Raw genomic sequence first — 21,719 nt, forward strand, 5'->3', positions numbered from 1 at the left:
TTACAACGAGTTCATTTTTTATTAATTTAAATTATTCATCATTGTCTTTAACTTAACCTAATGTTATTCTAAAGCTATATTTATTACGCATTATCACTTAAGTGTCTGAATGTTCGCTTCCTACAGTTGAAATATTAAATTACCTACTAATATATTATACTACACAATTTAATAAAATCTAGAGTTACGTAATACTACTTCTAATGGTCTTATCCGAAGGCCGTCGCCCGACTTTCTAATTACCTAATCGCCAAATTCCGTCAAAAGCAATGTTTGGACTACTCAACAAAAAATAACTCATTCAAACTCGCATTATACAAATTCTGATCCACTGTCATCGCCAATAAGCGGGGACGTAATTAAAACTAAAAAAAAAAACTATTTTCTTCAAGAAACCGCTTTGAAGTATTCAGCTCGATGGATCATTTACCCGTCCCCTCGAGCAACCCAGTGGCGGTAGCTCAGTCGTCTGTTTCTGAGCGAGATCCAAATGTAACTACTAAACCCATTATCCCCCCGCCTATTTGTGTAAGAAGCATGGACGATTTTCCTGGTTTGTGCTCAGAATTAATTGAACTGATCGGTGTTGACAACTTCAACTGCAAATCAACAATTAACTGATTAAAAATTCAAACTGCAAATTCCGAGTCATACAGACCACTTGTCAAATTCTTAAGGGAAGAAAACGCAGAATTATACACCTACCAATTACAGGAAGACAAACCAACTCGTGTAGTAATTCACAACTTACTTCAGACCACGCTTTGTGCTTTAATAAAAGAAGAACTAACAACGCGTTTATTCGAAGTCAGACAAGTAACGTCAGTTTTACACAGGCTTAACAAAAACCCGTTACCTCTTTTTTTCATAGAACCCACGTCTCGCTCAAACGAAATCTATCAACTCACTTCCTTACTTCACACTAAAATAAAGGTGAAAGAACCCCACACATAAAACAATTTCACAATCTATGAACTGTCAAGAGTACGGAGACACAAAGGCTTACTATGGTTACTCATCTTGATGCGTACACTGCGGTAGTGAAAATCATTCATCTTCCTGCCCAAATTCACGTCATGAACCCCCTCGATGAGCACTATGTCAAGAAAATCATAAGATGCTCAGTATACAAAAATCTACAACGTCGTAAGAACCCAAACACTTACATACAAATTCCACCCCTGCTACATACCTTCCTACCCAGCCATTAACTTATGACTGCTTCCGGCCAATCCTCCCAACCTGCTTCTCCTCCTCAACAGTCAATGATATGAATACTCTAATGACAAACTTCTTGAATGAATTTAAAACTCTTATAAACCCATTTATATCACTACTCACAGAAGTAATCACCAGTCTATTAGATAGGAAAAATGAATTACAGTCACAAAACATTCTCTCTTAATTTTGAAATTTAATGCAAATAGCTTCAAAAATCACATAAACGAACTTCAATTTGTTTTATACAACAGTCGTATCGACATTTCATTAATAACTGAAACCTATTCCACTAAGTTCTCTTATTTCCATATCCCTGGATTTCATTTAATAAAAACAAACCACCCGAATAATATTTATGGTGGAGTAGCCTTACTAATTAAAACTTCCTTATTTTTCCAACCGTTCCTGAATATTATCATGATTACATCCAATCTTGCTCAATACTAATGCAATTGGATAACATCCCGACTACTATCCCCCCCTCCCCATAACCAAAGATAAATTCAACGATTTTTTTGATTCAATTAAAAACAACTTCATTATTGGTGGTGATTACAACGCCAAACATCAGAGCTGGGGCTACTGTGTCAATAATCCACGTGGTAGTACTCGTATATTACACAGCTTCTTTTTCGCAAAAAAGTTCAATATTATCTCCCCTCCAGAACCCACTTACTGGCCTACCTCACTCAAAAAGAAGCCGGACAATCTCGATACTTTTACTGCTAAATGTCCCAACAACTTACAATTCTCTACCCAAAATTTTCTTGACTTCATCTCTGATCATTCCGCGGTTCTCCTATCCATCTCAGTCACTCCACTTGCACGTAGTAGGCCACTCAAATTATACACTCCCACACGAATCACATTCGATGTCACGATTTAGTAAATGAAAATGTTAATATAAAAATTAATTTAAAATCCTATCTCGATATTGACGAAGTCGTCAACAATTTCACAACTCTAATTCAACCGGCTGCGTGGACCTCCATTAAGCCCGTTAAAACCAACAAAGTAACTAACTCTAATTTCAATTACCCACTAGTCCTAGAAGAAATCCGTGGCCTAATTGTTGAAAAACGCAGGACAAGAGCTAGATACACCACTTCTCCCGCCTTCCTTCACATTAATCAGCGTACAGCAAGCTAGCAAATTCCTTAAAAAAAAACGTTGCGAAACACAAAGCAAATGCTTTTGAACAAAAATTAAACAGTCTATCTACTTCTGATGGTTGACTTTGGAGAGAAACCAAACAGCTCCTAAAATATAAATCCCTTTCTTCTCCACTAAGAAAAGTTGACAATTTCTTCGCTTATCGAATATTTTTTAACCTCACGCTGATATTCAGGACCCCCTTCATATAGAGAATGTTAAAAAAATTTTAGACTCTCCGTTACCAATTGAACCTCCTCTTAGATACACCACATCAAACGAGATCAAAAATATAATTCTCAAGCACTCAAATAAAACATCTCTTGGTTTTCACCTAATAACAGCCGAGGTTGCAAAATGTCTACCAAAAAAAGCAATAATCCTTTAACTTATATATCCAATGCTATTTTTTTGCCTTTAATATTTCCTTTCCCTCTTATGTGGAAATGTCCACACATTATTATGTTTGCCATATAAACCTTCGGATTCTTATGATTCTTATAGACCCATTAGCTTCTTACCATTTTTCTCAAAAATGTGTGGAAGGCTTGTAATAATCTGACTACGCTCGGTTGATGGTGTTGGAAATAAATGAACAAGAGTTTGACTTTTCTTTATAATTTGAATACTTTTTATTTAATTAACACAAAACACAATAAATTTACTAAGTCCAAATGACTATTTAAAATAATGAAGACTAGCGAGATGTGACTTTAGTGTCCTAGCTCCTAGCTCTTCGTTGATGTTAGTTCGCCTAGTTCGGTGTCGCTGGTCCGTCTGCCGAAGCCTATTCGTGAGACGTTTTTATAATGGCTATACTTGGATCATATCCCTGCCTATAATCCTACTACTTTACCATATAAGGTCATACCGTGGGCGTCCACGCGCTGCACACGCCGGATGTCCCTTGCTTATCTGGTCGTTGTCATCTCTACAGAGGCAACACAACACTTTTTAGTGTGAACTATTTTAATAATATTCATATAAGTAGTTATTTATCTATGAACATATACGTTTCGAGGCCACGCGCAATTTATCATAATGAATAGGCGCTTTGTAGGCCTCCCTCAATTATTATAAATATAGAGTTCTTGTCCAGGTTATTTATAATATTTTAACAAAGTCACAGCTCGCTACAGGCTTATTCTTCGGCGGCTATCCCCTCATGTTATCTCAAATATCTCCCTTCATCTCAATTTGGTTTTCGAGCTAAACACAACACAATTCAGCAAGTTTACCGTTTGGTGGATGCAATATCCACCTCTTTCAAATGTAAACAATACTGTTCCTGTGTCTTTCTCGACATTTCCAGAAATTCGATCGTGTATGACAAGACGGCCTACTTTTCAAACTTCGTAACTTTCTCTCCTCTTCCTTATTTCTTTCAAACAAATCATGCTTAATTGATCGATTTTTTCTAATTCACATTGGCTCCTGTACCTCTCAAATGGCTATAATCAATGCAGGCGTATCCCAAGTTGATATTCTATCTCCATAATTATTCAACATCTATGCCTCCGATCAACCTGTCTTCGAAAACACTCTTGTTGCCGACTACGAAGACAATAAAGCTGTAATTTCAATCCATGAAAATCCTATAATGGACTTACACGATCTTCAAACAAACTTAAATCTTATATCTTCGTGGTACACAAAATGGAGAGTAAAATTGAACCACAGCAAATTAATACACACCACCCTTACATGACAACACGGACTCTGCCCATCAGTTTCAGCAAATAACATACCTATAGCTTCATCCGATAAAGTGAAATATTTAGGCCTTACCTTAGACAAAAGATTAACACACATCAGATCCAAAAGTGAAAAGATTAATATTAAACTCTCTTTCTCGTATGCTCAAAACTATGTTAGTAAAAAACAAATGCACTAGTCAAACAAATAAACTTTTAATCTACAAAACATTCTTTAAACCTATCTGGACTTACGGTATTCAATTATGGGGTGCGGCAAAAATATCGAATCTAAACAAAATCCTAACATATCAAAATATCACTTTACGTCAACTAACTAATCCGCCATACATTTCAAATTTAAAGCTCCACAATGATTTTAATGTTAAAACGATCGAAGAAGAATGAGTAACTTTTTACAAGCGATTTTTCTCACGCGTGGCAAATCATAATAATCCATTAATAAGCAACTTAAATACTTTAGCGCTCCCTAATAATCCTCGACGCCGTCTGAAAAAGCGATGGTGCAGAAATCTATTGCAATAAAAATTTCACTTAACCTCGTCTCTTTCCCAATTTCTTGTACCTCAACATTTCACAATCAACCCTCATGCTAAGTCACAAGTGAGTGACTTCTTAATCACGTCTATCATGTTATTTGTAAGTCTCTTATCACATATACCTATCGTGCTACTTTAGTATAGGTTGTATATTTCTTGTACATAAAAACAAAAAAGAATTAATCTGGAAATATAATATGCCAGAAAATGTTACCGGTTCGCATATTATTCGTTCGCTGATAATTAATAATATTATTGCGTGGGGAATTATTATAGTTTATTTCATTGTAATTTCTATACTTATAATTTTCCCTCTCGGAATTATATTCAGCTTCCTCGGCTTTGGCTAACTGTTTTGCTATTTCAAGAGTTTTTGGACATTGTGATTTTACTATCGTTCTAATCGGATTTATTAAGCCCTTAATAAAAATTGCTAATGTTTGTTCTTTTAACGTTTCGTGTATTATTCTCGCTTCCGAATCTATTTTATTAAGTGTACTTGCAGTACATAGTTTATAATATAATTTTTCTACTCTATGACAGTACTCATTTACATCTTCGCCATTGCGCATTTTAATCGAATTTAGTTGTATTTGTAAGCTAGATGCAGTTGTTAGATCCTCAAACGCGTCTGTTAAATAACTTTTAATAAATGTCCACTTGGTCACATTTTTATACCGTATCATTTCTAACGCTCTACCAGTTAATCTGGTAGTAATATATTTCACTAACGTTGGTGCACATTTTTCTTCGACTAGACTCACTGCCATGTCACATGCATTAATAAATGGATATATGTCATCCTCGCCTGTGCATAAAGGTATTAATTTAAATGCGTCCTCTAATTTTATAGTAACCATTTTTTTATTTCGTAACTTTTTATCAAATAATAACTCTGTGTGTTCAAAACTATCAGTAACTTTACTGCGTGTAGTTCTACCTGACTTATTATCTAAGCTACTACTTCTAGTTAAAATAGGTTTCTCTTTTTTAGTTTTTACTTTATTTTTATCTGGACTGTCGAAATTTATTAACCTATGTGTAACGTTTAATATTTCTTTTTCAAGATTAGATTTATCTTTTTCTGTGTTATACGATGGATTATCTAATTCCAAAGGAGATGTATCTTTTCCTTTATTGTCCATAAAATGCCTTTAATATTCATTCAATACACCCTTCATTACTTCAATTAATAATTCTCAATATATATATACCCTTTAATAATATTCAATAATAATTCTCATAATAATCTCAATATACTTCAATAATAATTCTCAATAATAAACCTCATAATAATAATCTCATAATAACAATAACTCTCAATAGTTAAATCTCAATAATAATCACAATAATATTCTTCAATAATAATAACCTCAATAGGCTTCAATAATAAACTCAATAGTTTCAATAATAATCTCAATGACTTCAATAATAATCTCAATAGTTTCAATAATAATCCTCAATATAATAACTTCAATAATAATCTTCAATAACTTCAATAATAATCCTCAATATAATAACTTCAATAATAATCTTCAATAACTTCAATAATAATCCTCAATATAATAACTTCAATAATAATCTTCAATAACTTCAATAATAATCCTCAATATAATAACTTCAATAATAATCTTCAATAACTTCAATAATAATCCTCAATATAATAACTTCAATAATAATCTTCAATAACTTCAATAATAATCCTCAATATAATAACTTCAATAATAATCTTCAATAACTTCAATAATAATCCTCAATATAATAACTTCAATAATAATCTTCAATAACTTCAATAATTATCCTCAATATAATAACTTCAATAATAATCTTCAATAACTTCAATAATTCAATAATAATAATCTCAATAATAATCTTCAATATAATAACTTCAATGGGTTTTAATAATTGACTGAATGGGCTTTTATATATGTTCTACTCTAACACCTACACTACTATTATACTTGATTACCTTAAATAAATTCCATACGCCTCTATTGTACATACGTCTATGTAACAATATTTAATAAAATATTCACTTACAATAAAGCGGTATTTGCTGATGATGCCATGATCCTTTTGAAATCGCTGCACTTGTTTTGCTTGGAACCTTCCTTCGGAGTTGCTGATGAAGAAGAGTGATCAATTCCTCTTGTCAACGATGGACCTTTGATGGTTTTGCCTCCTTGAAAATCCTAAACCGACTGCGCCAGAAATGTTGTGTGCGTAATCTCAAAGGCTCCAAAAGCCGTAAGCTTTAGAGACAAATCAACAAGTACCAAATTGAACTATAGAATTATGTTTATTCAGCAGAAAATATAGTAATAGTACAATAGCGTGTGCGCGTGTGACGAGAAGTTGCTCAGGTCTCCGTGGCAATGATACATCTGCCCAGGCTGTCACACGGACTCCCTTATAAATGGTGGCGGCTCCTTTGATGTAGCGGCACGTGCAGTTTGTATGTGTTCGTGTTTTCGGTTGTTATTGCCAATTCTTAGATTAGCGATTAACGATTCTTAGAATTGCGAATCGTGTCCACGATTTCTAGTCATGTACCTGTCCAGTGTTTTATTACATAGATAGGTGAAGATAGTACATATTCATCATTATAATATTTAATTAATATTTAATCATTATAATATTTTAATTACATATACGGAGTTCAAGACCGTAATAACATTAAGGTCAATATATTCTATATTAATTATAGCGAATAGGGTGCCTAGAGCGTCAAGGCCCGCAACAAGTGTATGAGATGGAGACAACACATGAAGGTATGGCACCCTCTTAATAAGAAGTGAGCAGCATGGGAATATGACACGAGCTGCAAGTTGGCCATATAAGGTCTAGTATAAGGATCACACCCATACTAAAAAGTAGAAATTACACGGCGCAAAAGCCCCAGGGAGTTTTATTTTCATATCAGTTTGTATTGATACTATGGATAGTGCATTTTTTATATTTAGTTATATTTAAAAATATTTGAGAAAAATAATGTTCAGATAGTATAATAATTTAAAAAATAATAAGATATAATATATAAAATCATTTAAATGTAGATAATTGCTTTACAGCTATCATTAATTGTGAATAATTATTGTCACCAACACTATTTCTTAACAATGTACTATACATGTTTTTCAGCTCATCTTCTTTGTCAGCTAACCATCTATAGAAACATAAATAATTTTGAATTACTATCACATAATTGTATTTAAAACACAGTAATATCTTTCCTCATGTTGAACAAAACATAATATACCAATATACAATATACATAATCATTTAATAATGATTCATAACAGTGTCACTTACTTAACTTCCTTAACTGATGATCTATCCAAGGCTAATTGGATCATACATTTCAAGAGTTTAAGCACATTTTCTTCCAGGATTAATAAAAAATGTAGTTTTCTCATTTCAAAATGTAAATCATCTTCTATAGCTAAGTTAGGCTCCTCGGTTTGGTCAGTACTATATAAATATTTCATTGTGTCCTTATTTTCCGAAAACATTTGAAACACAGAAACACATTTTCTCAATGTTTCTATAATAGACTTTACATATTTAAGATTCCGTATACCTGAGTTGTAAATAACAGTAATAATAATGATAATTAAAGAGGTTAATCTCTTTTTATTAAATAAATTTAACATATTACAAACCTATTGTTCCATCAATTAAGCCCATATCTAATGTTATCATTTTTATGAGTACCTCAAAAGATTCCAATGGACGATCTATTTTAAAAAAGATTTCAAATGAAATATTACAGTAAGACTTAATCTGAATGAAAACAGGATGCAGCTCAGGCGACTTCTTAGTAATACATTGTCTAGAAATTAAACATAAACTTGCTTGAAACAAGTTATAACTAGAGCTAGGATTTTGGTGACTTTTGTATTTCTTTTTGCATTTATTGCATTTTTAAGCTCATTTTTAAAAATACTTCATTTATTTTGTATATTTAAACTAACTTTTGTTTATTTTAAGTTTTTTAATGTATGGTTGCATAGGTAATCTCAATTAGTACCTGAAGTACCCTTATAAAAATAGTACCTTTGAACTTATATCAACAACATACCATAATATTATCGCTGTTATACATGTTTTCAATAAAATTATTTTCACCTGTTGGCAAATTGGGAAAGTTGAAACTATATTAATAAAATAATATTAAAAATATTTTAAAACTAGTACATTTTTCGGCAAACTGAGTTGTCTACAAATTGGGTTTCGGCAATGTGGGTATGAATCGAAAAGGAGTAATATAATTAATTAAACCCACAAGTCAACTCAAATTTGAATATATTTGTTTGATTTACATCTTAAAACAAATTTTTACCTTATTTGTGTGGCATAGAAATTAAATAAATAACAATTTATAGTTAATAAAAATATTTATTTTAAAATTAAATATATTTTGCTCATGTATGCACATTTTTTGGCCATTTTTAAAGTTAATTCTTTAGAGTTTTAGGGTCATTTTTGCATTTTTTTTTGTGCATTTTTGTGTAATTTTTAGGTCATTAAAATCCTAGTTCTAGTTATAATATATTATACAATTTATTATTTTAAATAATGACAACTCACAGTGTAACAAAGTAAAATTACTATATTTTAATATTGACATATTATTATAAAATAAAATAGTCTACATACCCTAAGCGATCAGAAGATAAAGATGCTAAGGCAAAGTGAATATATGCTGCTTGATATTCATATAAAAATTTATTGGGCGATTCATTTTCCAAATCGCAATATTTCAAAGCTTCCATGAATAAATTGATACATTCCCTATAGTTATTAGAACTGCACTAGAGGGCGAAAAAATGATTTTGATTACAAAATATGTTATATACAAACCCCATAATTGTATACGTACTCTGCAAATGGCTAAATATTCGTTTACAGCCACATGAAACAGGGTTGAAGATAATTTATAGTAAACCATATCCCATTGTTGTGAATTAGAACTGCGGTCACCCATCTCCAACAATCTTTTCTTGTAAGCATTTCCAACCTTATATTTCATAAAAAATGCATTACATTATCAACTGAAATGTATCATTAAATTATTAACCTAACCTTGAAATTGATCATCTCTTTTTTTATAAATGTATTGATAGGAACTATATATTTTGTTGAATAATGTGCTAAGTATCCGTACAAATTTTCCAAGTTCGAATTTATCAGTGCAAAATTATCCTTATCATCAACTGTTTTAAATATATGGCTTCCCAACATACAAAAATTCTTAGATTTTTTTGTAAGCCATTTTAACTTTAAAGGACTTAGAGGAATATTCTTGCTTATAGCAACTATATAAAAACACAAAATTAAACAATGAAATAAACATCATAACATGAAACATTTATACATTATAAATTATACTTCAACTTACGTAATATTTCTTCCATGTAAATTTTAATGTATTCGTTGTAAACTATACCTATTTGTTTATTCAAATTATTTTTGTTATTAATATTTGTTTCCAATGCCAAAGCGCGTGTGTAACAATGCTCTGCTGAGCTCAACATGCTTTCTTTTGAATTATTGAGGCTTGTCGGTATTAAATTTAAATCTATAACATGAAAATGAAATATAATACAGTTTAAGTAATAACCAACATCAAATATTATTTGATTACCTTTATTAGTGCCATTAGAACTATTTAGTAATGCTTTTCTTAGTTCAAAATCATAGTTTTCATCAGTTTGAAGCTCGCTAGAGTACTGTTCTATTTTATCCCAATATTTAAGAATAGACAGACAACAATTGCCACAACGGTCTAATATAGGCCCCAATAGATGGTTGACATTAGTGTTGGCCACACATAATTCACATTCAAGTGATCGCCGGAAACATTTTAAAGCCATTCCTAAGCTAAAGTTTATGTGTTATAATTACAAAATATATGTTTATCATTTAACAATTTTAAATCTTTTTTGCTCATCTTACTTGTTGGATGTAAGGCATTTTTCACCGAAGTTAAAATATGCATCAGAAGCTTTTTTATAGAGCATCAGTCTGAGGTGATTTCCAAAAGTTACATCCCCAGCATTAGGTGGATTATTCCAACGTGTCGTATTATTCTTTCCTATCATTTCAGCATCAACATACGGCATAGGTATAGTTGTGCTACTCTTGTCCTTGGTCATCAATGTTTGTCCCACCTTTTTCAAGATAAATTTGAAATTTTTTTATAAGTCAATAATTTGATACATACCATAATATTTTTATCTTTCTTAACATATGGTAAACAATTCAAACTTCTCCCAATATAATATAATGCCTTGTAATAACATTCTTCTTTAGTTTTTACAAAAGGTTTTGACGTAGGGTAATCCGGTACTAGAATAATACATAATTTTGAATTGTAAAACATGAATTGTCTTCAAACATATCAAATAATTTAAAAAAATAAAAAAACAACAAACATTTACCTGAGGATACATTTTCTTTCTTATGTAGTACACATAAATTTTGTACGTCAATAGAGTAGGTCCCATAATCAAATTGAGTTGAAGAAATGGCAGAATCGTCATGACAAGTAGCAGAGTACTTGTCCACTTCAGTTGAATCTACTATTACAGTGCTTGATGGATTATTATAAATTGAAATATACATATCAGATAACATGTAATTTATAGATGTAACAATCTGAAATTAGGAAATAATATCTGTGATTAGAACCGCAACATACATTATGAGTCAATAGTAATTACTTGAGGATATTTAGTTTTATCTAATAATTGTAGACAATTGTTTAATAAAAGTTGAATAGTAACAGGACTATACAGTTTTTCATCTTCTGGATTATATTTTAATGTACAAGCAACCCGATATAATAAAATAGCCACTGGAACTGTAAATGGATTTGGGCTACCAGTTAATGATTCAGAACACAATGTTGTCAAATCATAAAGTTTTACGAGATTATCATTTTTTCCTGTAATTGAATGGGTTAAATTCATAATAATCTATATTTTTACATATGTTTCTGATAATGGAGTAATTATTATACCTTTAAATAACCAGTATGTATGTCCAACACAATTAGCATTTGATTTTAAAAATGATAATATATTTTGCATAATAGTACTTATATTCTCTGGTGAAAATGTTGAGCCATTCAAAGATGGTAAATCTTCAGTCTTTACTAACTCATACTTCTGGATAATACCATTTAAATGGTAACACAATTCAGTTTCAGGAATATCACACATTAAATTATCTAGCCAATAATCAATCCCAGTTAACACACTTAGAGGTTTTGACATGTCTCTGAAAATTAAAAAAATAATATTTGTATCTTACTCAATAAAAATAAAATAATTAAATATTAGTAATTAAATATTAAACCTTAATCTTGAACTTAAAGATGAATTTTTGCTAGTTCCAAAAATTGGTAAATCTGTACCTATTAACATTTGTATGTCGTCAAAATTCCATAAGAAATGCCGGTTAAATAATTGATTATTAGATAGTTTCACTTGGGGACCATCTGGATATACTTCTTCTGGTGAAATTTTTGGTAGAGTAGAAGCAAACTGTATATAGTTTATACACTAATTATTAAGAAAAATATTTGACTAAAATATATGGTAATGCTTAAAATAAACTTACTGGAGAAGTTTCATTACGAAAAATTGTAGTTTTCATTTGATCATTATGAGAATCTAATGCAATGGTATGGTGCAAAAACTTTGACACCAAATCTTTATGTAGAATAGTTCTAAGAGAATTCAGTTTATAAGTTATACATTTCACCTATTGTTTATAAATAAAAATACAAAACATTAGATTCAATACAACACAACTTACAATTTACTAATTAGTAACTGTTGATATCCATCTAAATTTGTATTTTTAACTGTGGCATTTTAGAATTAATATTGTAGAAAATGTGAAGTTCTAAGAAATTAATTAAATATTAACAACTTATTGAACTTTATAACCCAATGTTTTCTTATTTCATTAATAACTTTTTTCATACAAAATAGTGAGTTGTCTGCTATTACAAGAGAAACACTATTTTCTAAATGCCATATTTTGTATGTTTTAGTTTTTAGTGCACACAATTCTTGAGAACTATATTATTTATATATTCATGTATTTAATATAATTATTTCATGACAAAGAATCTAAAACCTTTATTGGAAAGTCTCTTAATACTATAATTTAACTCAACTTTATCTCGTCTTTCATGCTTGTTGTTGAGTTACTATTGAACACATGGCATACATATAAATTATATTAAAATGCTAAATATGACTAAATAATAAAAAATGTATGTGTGCTTACCATAATATCAGAAGACCCTACAATATTGTTGTAAAAGAATTTTTTTAACCAGCCCCATTCATTGTTTGTTTCTACAATCAAGTATTTCTGAACATCAAATTCATCTAATAGTAATGTCTTATCAACTCTATGCACCATTATGCTCACCTTTAAAATAATTTGAATAATTTAGTTCTAAAGATAATAGAGTGAAACAAAAATTATTTATTTATTATAATAACTAATTAGTGAGGGTGGGGAAGGGGGTAAACCATGAGCTTTAGTAGGTGTAAAAATATTAGGAAATACTTTGAAAGTAAGTGAAAGTTTAAGGTAGTACAAAGAGGTGAATGGAAATACGAGGAGATAATGAGGAAATATTTACAAGCAAATAAATAAAAAAAGGTAGGTACCTAAAATATTAAAATAATAATTTCAATGTTTGAACTGAGAAATAAGTACATGCAGATATATTAAGGTGAGCGAAAGGGTACCATCAAAAACAGCTGTCCCAAGAAAGTTGAAAAATGAAATATACCTGGGGCTGAATTGAAGCAGACCGACTGAGTAGTCCGCATACTGAATTACACTCAAACCATAATACAAAAAGTTTCTGAGAGCATTATTTTAAATTTATTCATTTCTTATGAGTCAATACAGTGGCGTACTCACGGGGGGGGGGTTCATGGGGTTTGAACCCCCCCCCCCCCCATTGGCCGTATTTTTTATATTTCATATGGGTATCACAATACAATATTTTTTATTATTAAGTGATTAAATTAATATATTAAACATCGAGATAGACAGGACACGTCAAAGGAACACAAAAAATTGTGTCTGAAAAGTTCCCTAAGGCTATATATGTTCACTGTGCAGCCCATTCTCTAAATCTGGCTGTATCTGCTGCTTGTGATATACGATCAATTAGGAACTGTTTGGGTATTGTTGAAAAAATGTACTGTTTCTTCAACACACCTAAACGACAAGATATGTTATTAAGTGAAATTGAAGAAAGTGACTTTAATCCTAAATCGAAATCATTAAAACGCCTATGTGCCACAAGATGGGTTGAAAGATATTCGGCAATTCATGACTTTGTGGAATTATATTCCTGTGTGGTCAGTGCGCTCGATAAGATATCTGAGTGGAAAGACTCAACAGCTACAGATGCTAATATCCTGTCAAAATCTATGGATTCTGATTTTTTTGTCTCTTTACAAGTTATTAAGGTGATTAATGAATCAAAAATGTTTTTTTTTTGTTCAACTTCAATTTTTATTTTATTATTTAGGAGTTGTTTGGATATGGTTTGCCTCTATGTAAACTATTACAAAAAGTTGAACTTGATTTAAAAGAAGCTGTAGACTTAGCTGAAGTGACTGTGACAAGTATTCAATGTTTACGTGATAATATAGAACAAGAGTTCAATAAAATGTTCAGAGAAGCTGAGGTAAAGATTTTGATAAAATGCAATTATTTGACAAAACGATTATTATTATTTTTTCAGAAAATGGCTGATGTGGTTGGCGTGAGTATTTCAATTAAACGTCAGAATAAAATTAACAAAAATCGAGCAAACCTCTGCATTGATAATATTACACCAGAAAAATATTATCGTATAACAATAGCCATACCATTTATTGATTCTTTTATAGAACAATTAAATGAAAGGTTTTTGAAGCACAAAAATATATTAAAAGGCTAGTTATACCTATTTTATTTCATTTATAAATTAATTAATTTTTAGTATTTAAAATATATTTTTCTTTTGTTAGGATTTGGGTGTTTATTTTCTAAACCCTTTACTCAAGAGTTTGACGAACTGGTTCAGTATTACCTAGATACCGATCTACAAATTGTTACAGCCGAATTACTACTATGGCACACTAAATTGGAGAGAAATAAAGAAGAACCGAAAAATGCATTAGAGGCGTTAAGACTGTGTAACAATGAAATATTTCCTAATATCCATCGCCTGATTAAAATTCTGTGTACTATACCAGTATCTACAGCAACGCCAGAGAGGACTTTTTCTTGTCTTAAAAGACTTAAAAACTATTTACGTAGTACAATGACAGAGGTATTAACTTTTATTTACAAACATAATGTTTGGTTAAATTTATAAGTATACCTAAACCTAATGTATCTGTTAAAATATTTTAGACTCGTCTTAATGGACTCACAATGTTGGCAATTCATGGGGATGTGCCACTAACAGCTGAGGAAGTGGTGGACGATCTGGCAAAAAAGCCAAGGAAATTAGACTTTATATTATAATGTGTTATTGTGTTAAAATATATATAATTTTTTTAAATAGTGCAAAATTTGTAATTTTTATAACTACGGGGGGTGTGGGGGGGCAGAGCCCCCCACTTTCGTATTCTAGTAAATTTTCAGAGCCCCCCCCATTGAAATTTCCTGAGAACGCCACTGAGTCAATATATGTACAAAATCTATAAGGTATATTAATACATTGAATATTTTTTTATATATATGATAATAGATGCTTATCAGTTGATAACTGGATAAATTTATACATACAAATCACAAAAAAAAACTATTTAGATCTATTTTCAACAAAACAAAATATTAAGTACTTATTTCAATTCACTGTCTAGACTTTATATCAGTTTTTAATAATTTTAATCTCATTAATTTCAAAAACAATATAATGTTATAAATTAAGTTAACATTTGAATTAAGAATGCAATGTTTATTATTTATTATAAACTAATGTAGGCACCTATAATAAGCCTAAACTCTATTATCCTAACTTAAACATTTAAGTTTGGTTAATAATTTAAAATCCATTTTTATATGTATGAGACGTTATATCATAGACTGAAAATTAGGCACCTATAATAAGCCTAAACTCTATTATCCTAACTTAAACATTTAAGTTTGGTTAATAATTTAAAATCCATTTTTATATGTATGAGACGTTATATCATAGACTGAAAATTAAAAAATGTAAACAATTGTCAATTTTTACATGTCGAGACTTTTTAAATGATTTCCAAAATGAAAATGTATCATACAATTATTCATATAACAAATATTTTAATTATTTTAACATTATTTAGTTCTGCTCGTTAAACATAATTTGATGGCTAATCGCACAATTTTATTATAATAGTCACAAAATTTAAATTCTAAGGTAGAGTAGATTTAGATTTTAATTTTCTTATAACAGGCCAAACTTATGTTATATATTTTAATTAATTAGTTTTTTCTTAATTGAAATTAACTTAAAAATACATGTAGTTTTGTATTAATATATGACAAAATTAATTTACATTGAAATAGTAGTACAACAACAACTTCTTGTAAATAAATTTACAAACAATTAAAATAATATTTAAAGTAGGTATTGTTCAATATTAAATTGTTTTAATTTCTGATTTAGTAAATATTTCTTGTTATAATTGTAATTTGTATTATTTAAATTTTCTGTTAAAATAAATAGGTAAGCACGCACCTCTATTGTTAAATTATATTGTGTAACATTTTTATCTACTAGTTTTAAAATAACATTTTATATTTCTTTCACTCAAATCAAATTATGTAATATTTATTGGATTATTTATGATTTAATGAACATATTGTCCTATGTCATTCAAATTCCATGATCAATATGTATTTGATTTCAAATTTTAGATTTTTTGGTAATTTTTTAACCATAAATTTTCCTATAGGTATATAATATAATATAATATACAGAGATAGACTAGGACTCCTGGCTTTTCTATCTTTTCATTATCATGACCAATATTTATCCCCAAACATATATTGTGAATATAGATAGGTTAGGAAGTTTACGGAAATACTGGGATGTATATGGAATTACTGGGAAGTATATGAAAATACTGGGAACTATATGGAAGTACACAAAAGTATAAGAAAGTACATATAATTGGAAGTCAGGTGTAAAAAAAATTGACTAGTGGTTTACGCCGCATTAAATAATATTTAAATATCTTATGTAGATTCATCCATCCATACTTTAAAAGAATATTTTCAAATGTAGGTATTAATAAAATAATTAAGCACAATAAAATAAACAGGTCTTTTAATACATCATAAATGTATGTATATATAGTAGGCACTTAGCAGAAATATTTAATATAATTAATATTTACTTACAGAATTTTCATTATATGGTATCTTACACAGGTTCTTAATATTTTCTGCATCTGATACTATGTCCACTTTGCCAATGCATTCATGAAACATACTAGCCATTTGAAAACTAAAGAACATAAACAATATTTATTGAATGTTTTAGTATTTGTGAAGAATAATATTCAGTATACTTCTCACCTAGAAAAAGCATGAAAATTACTAGATGTCATGTATCGCATGCCAAAAGATTCTTCTTTCTCGCATAACCAATTCGGTGGAGGTAAATTTAGATTAGTGTGAAGCTTTTGGCGAATAAAATTGGGAGTCTGAACTGTAGAAAACTTTAGTACTGATTTTGATCTAAATTTACCACGTTTATCATTAAAAGTACTGTGCTGAGTATTTCGTTTGTCCTAAAATTAAAACACACATAATCAACTAAAAAGTAAATTGTTAGGTACCTACTCTTAAGATGTGCAGAATTGTGGAATGACAATGGCATTGAATGTATAATGACATATTATAAGCATAGTTGTATACTTTGATGATTATGAAACACACCATCAAATATTACAATGGAGGCATTCGTTTGATATAACTTAACCCTATCGAGCAAACATATTCGCAAAATCTTAAAATATTACATCAACTCACCATGATGGTAGAAGTTTAGTTCCTAAATGGAAAATCAGACAAGTATGATCGCACACAACAGTTGTCTGATGAGTGATTTTCAGTAGTACAGTCTCACACCTGTAATATTAATATGGACACCACGATTACGGGAAAAACGAAAAAATACACCAAATTTCGATAATCCGACGAGACGACTGCATTGACAAACAGGACGCGAGATCATATTATGACGGTTAAAGACCTCACACTGTACGCAACAGACTTTTCAACAGTTGTAGAAGCAGTATACGTGTACATAGTAAAATAGACTATAATATATAATAATTTAATATATTATAATATAGGTATATAGTGTTGAAGACTGTGGCATTACAGTCATCAAAATAATTGTTGAATTGCGTCCCGACTCACGAATGCTAGAGAACACAATCACGAATAGCAGTGTCTAATTACTTATCAGTTAAAGATAGTAATAGATAACCGTGATTTTATTTATGTATCAAAATATCAACAAGTAAACAAAACTGTTTTTATCGTCAGCTGGGCTGAAAGTTGAAACTAAATATTACATTATTAAGCTCGGACGGTCTTGATGGCGGCGTTTGCATTATTATAATATCATACTATTATGATATGATAGTACGTAAGGGGATCCTTGGAGTGGTGCTGCCAAAGACATCTACCACCGCCTTCGTTACCGCACCCCACGCCACCACCTTGGGCACTATGGCTAATAACTATGCTACGGCGCCATTTTGCCACACATTTGTCATTATAAATATGAAATAACCCGCGTTTATTTTATCACTTTTATATTGATATAAATGAGTCTTAAAATAGTGGCATAGCAAAGCCATTATGTAAAGAGCCCTACCCCATCAAGACCGAGGCCGTAATTGAAAAAAATTCGAGGAGGGGATTCAATATTTTCTTTATATAGATACTGGACACATCATTTTCGCGTTCTAAAAATAAAATTGTTTTCAACTTTTAAAAATTTAGGGGGGTCCAGCGCCTGGGCCCCATTCCATTTACTGCCTTGCACCACTCGTCACTGCCACCGCATCAATCATTATCCGGCACTTCCCCACCACCACCGTTACACCGCCACCCCATCACCCCATCACCACCAACACCCTCATATTTTAATTAAATTACTTACCATAAATATTCGTAATATTTGATTATGTTTTATTGTTCAGGTTAATTTATTACAAAAAAATTGTATTTTTTTCTATTGGGCTCCAAACCCGTTCATAAATAAATAAATAAAATAAATAAAATAAATAAATATTTTTTATAGATATGTTTTTTTAAGAGTTTTTTCACATCCGCAAGTGTTGTCTCTGTCTTACATACGTACAATATAGCACAAAATGTTTAGAGCGGGGTAGAACCACTCACGCAGTAGTTCAAGATAATCAATCAAAATATGTCCACACTATAAAGAGGAGAACATTTACTGTGCAATTTTTCGGTATCACAAATACAAAACATATTATTCAAGTTTGAAGACCAAAAATGGTTTTTGCTATGTCGTACGCGAGTAAGAAGGGGACAACACACGTGGGTGTGACATCCTTTCTACCCAATATATATTTATTAATTATTATAAAATTTTGCCCTCGTATAGGAACTAACGCAAACACTTTGTTTTACCGTGTTGGAATTTACACATCTCATATTTATATTCGTGTAGGAACTAACGTATATGTATTTTTTCCTCTGGTAGTTCTCGTGTAGTAACTTACATTAATTGCCCCTTTACTTACTCTTATCAAATAAAAATACTTATATAATACCAAATATAAATAATACATTTATGCATACTTACCTAGTAGATAATATTATAGAAATTATATAAAAATCAGGAAGATTATTAAATTTTTTTAACATATTAAATAGATATTACCTCTACTGGTATAGTGGTATCTATATTCATTATTCATTGTGTATATTTTGATAAATACTTAATTCAAGTATTAGTATAATACAGTGATATAATATAATCATATAGTTTTTTTAATAATCGAACATTAACTATTGTCAATTATAATCTACTATCTAGTGGATAATAATAATATTGGTAATAGAGTAATAGTATACATAATAAATAGCTAAGTACCTATACTTTAGATTAAATAGTGTATGAAGTATAGTGATTTACAATTTAGAGGCAGAGATTAACTGTAGATCAGTGGTGCGCAACCTTTTTTGATCCACGACCCCCAAAAATAATTTATTTTTTAATACGACCCCCCTTCCTACCAACATTATGTAAGTGTACAGTGGGAGCGTCGATTATCCGCACGTCAATTATCCGGCCCGTCAATTATCCCCACAATAAAATGTATATTATGTAAAAATTTATTTTTAGTTTAATTTTATTTAATTTTATCAATCGTTAAGTTCCTTTTATCGTGTACTATAGTCTATAATGTATAATGCTATGTTATATATATTATTGTTATATTATGAAATACGAGATTATCTTATTATCTACTACGGCTCTCTCCAATGTAGATAATATGTTTGTACGTTGTAATCTTAAATTTAGTTGGTTCGTTTGAACCTAAATAATTTTCAATGGTTGTTTGATTACCCGCAAAAATCGATTATTCGCACCCCCTCCGGTCCCAATTAGTGCGGATAATCGACGCTAAACTCTATAATATTAATTTACTTCATAGTCTTAATGTATACAAACAAATAATTCATATAAATTAAACCGTTCATTTTAATATTTCTTTAATTTAATTAATCCAAAACATGAGAAAAAAATACAAAATTAGAGTTATATATTATAAAATTTAAAATTAAAAATCTACTAAAATTATATTATAAGAAAATCAACATTTTAATATTTTTAAATTTGTAGGGTTTATATTTTATATTAATCTACACTACTATATTTCTGTGTGTAATTGCGGGTTTTCTGGTGATCGGCGTTATCGATCAATGTGAATCGACCGTCGTCCGTATCTAGACCGGTCGAGCGATATTTATATATTATTAATTAATTGTTTTGTATGTGTGTGTATGCCGATCGGCCAGACGACCTGCGTACAGCTATTATATTACAGTCTGTTTTGAGATACGCGTCGCGATGACCGATTCGCTCTCAATAAAAGTTATAAAGGAAAGCATTTTTGGTTGTTAATTATTATGATTTTGTCTACGTTTATATGAACCCCTCTTACAGTTTTCAGAAGTGGGATTAGGGATCGCACGTGTAATAATTTTTTTTTTTTTACTTATGAATGTGAATGTTAATTTAAATGCTTAATTAGTAATTTTGAAAGTACAATAAGTTGATTTAATAAATACGGGAGATGTCGAATACCAATAATACCGTCAGTATGACTACTCGTGCTCGCACGAATGAAACTAAGAATGATGGCGAACGGAATGAAGGAAATTTGAATGTCATGGGTATTGCACAACGGAACGAAAATGCACAAAGTGTTGTGGTACTAACTGAGGAAAATTCGCAGCACAATGTATTCGCCAATGGAGAGACAATAGGTGAACAAAATAATTCGACAAATACCTCGCAAAATGGATCGAACGTCGAGAGCGTAAATGCAGTCGATACGAACGCTATGCTCAATACGCTGATGGTGCAAAATAATATGCTCATGGAGTTATTAAAATTGCAACAAAATAAACCACTCAACGATATAACCATTGCTCCGGATTTAAATAAGTCGATACCGGCTTTCAATGATCTCAACACTGGTTATCAAGCGTTAGACTGGTTGCGGACTGTGAATGGAGTTGCCAATTTACATCGGTGGCCCGATAATTTTAAGTTACAATCCGTACGAGCCAACCTAGAAGGTGCAGCCCGACATTGGTATGCGTCACGTGACATCGAAAACTGGCCGGATTTCGAAAGACAATTCCACAAAACATTTGTTGGTACCGTTATGACCGGTAACCGGTGGAAAGAAATGTCCTGTCGTGTTCAAGTTCGAAATGAAAACGTCCACGAGTACTTCCACGAAAAAGTACACCTATGTAAAATGGTTGGAATGTCTTTCCATGAAAT

The 21,719-nt window shown here is 30.5% G+C and overlaps 2 protein-coding genes across 2 annotated transcripts; one reads left to right on the plus strand and one right to left on the minus strand.

Annotated features, from left to right (window-relative positions):
• Nucleotides 1–7,270: 7,270 nt before the first annotated feature.
• On the minus strand, nt 7,271–18,238 carry LOC111040123 (erythroid differentiation-related factor 1-like). Its single transcript, XM_022323886.1, has 19 exons — nt 17,687–18,238; nt 17,231–17,445; nt 17,054–17,159; nt 12,932–13,078; nt 12,254–12,397; nt 11,990–12,177; nt 11,652–11,911; nt 11,353–11,576; nt 11,071–11,287; nt 10,854–10,978; nt 10,586–10,800; nt 10,275–10,510; nt 10,029–10,208; nt 9,713–9,945; nt 9,510–9,647; nt 9,287–9,441; nt 8,290–8,459; nt 7,940–8,207; nt 7,271–7,793 (listed from the first exon to the last, which is right to left on the minus strand). Exons 1-19 carry the CDS (start codon nt 17,687–17,689, stop codon nt 7,670–7,672), a joined length of 3,348 nt encoding a protein of 1,115 aa, XP_022179578.1. The 5' UTR covers nt 17,690–18,238; the 3' UTR covers nt 7,271–7,669.
• LOC111040125 (52 kDa repressor of the inhibitor of the protein kinase-like) lies at nt 13,622–15,252 on the plus strand. The gene is made up of 5 exons (XM_022323887.1): nt 13,622–14,139; nt 14,202–14,360; nt 14,418–14,610; nt 14,686–14,990; nt 15,074–15,252. The coding sequence occupies exons 1-5, from the start codon at nt 13,864–13,866 to the stop codon at nt 15,185–15,187; spliced, it is 1,047 nt and encodes a 348-aa protein (XP_022179579.1). The 5' UTR covers nt 13,622–13,863; the 3' UTR covers nt 15,188–15,252.
• Nucleotides 18,239–21,719: the final 3,481 nt, after the last annotated feature.

Source organism: Myzus persicae, unplaced genomic scaffold (genome assembly GCF_001856785.1).
Source record: "Myzus persicae strain clone G006 unplaced genomic scaffold, MPER_G0061.0, whole genome shotgun sequence".
Lineage (NCBI taxonomy): Eukaryota > Metazoa > Arthropoda > Insecta > Hemiptera > Aphididae > Myzus > Myzus persicae.

Coding starts and splice junctions, on each gene's coding strand:
- LOC111040125 (XM_022323887.1), top strand. CDS start 13,864: ATGTACTGTTTCTTCAACACACCTAAACGACAAGATATGTTATTAAGT. Junction 14,140..14,201: donor TCTCTTTACAAGTTATTAAG/GTGATTAATGAA, acceptor TTTATTATTTAG/GAGTTGTTTGGATATGGTTT. Junction 14,361..14,417: donor AAATGTTCAGAGAAGCTGAG/GTAAAGATTTTG, acceptor TTATTTTTTCAG/AAAATGGCTGATGTGGTTGG.
- LOC111040123 (XM_022323886.1), bottom strand. Junction 12,398..12,931: donor TAGGGTCTTCTGATATTATG/GTAAGCACACAT, acceptor TATAAACAATAG/GTGAAATGTATAACTTATAA. Junction 9,648..9,712: donor AAGAGATGATCAATTTCAAG/GTTAGGTTAATA, acceptor ATGAAATATAAG/GTTGGAAATGCTTACAAGAA.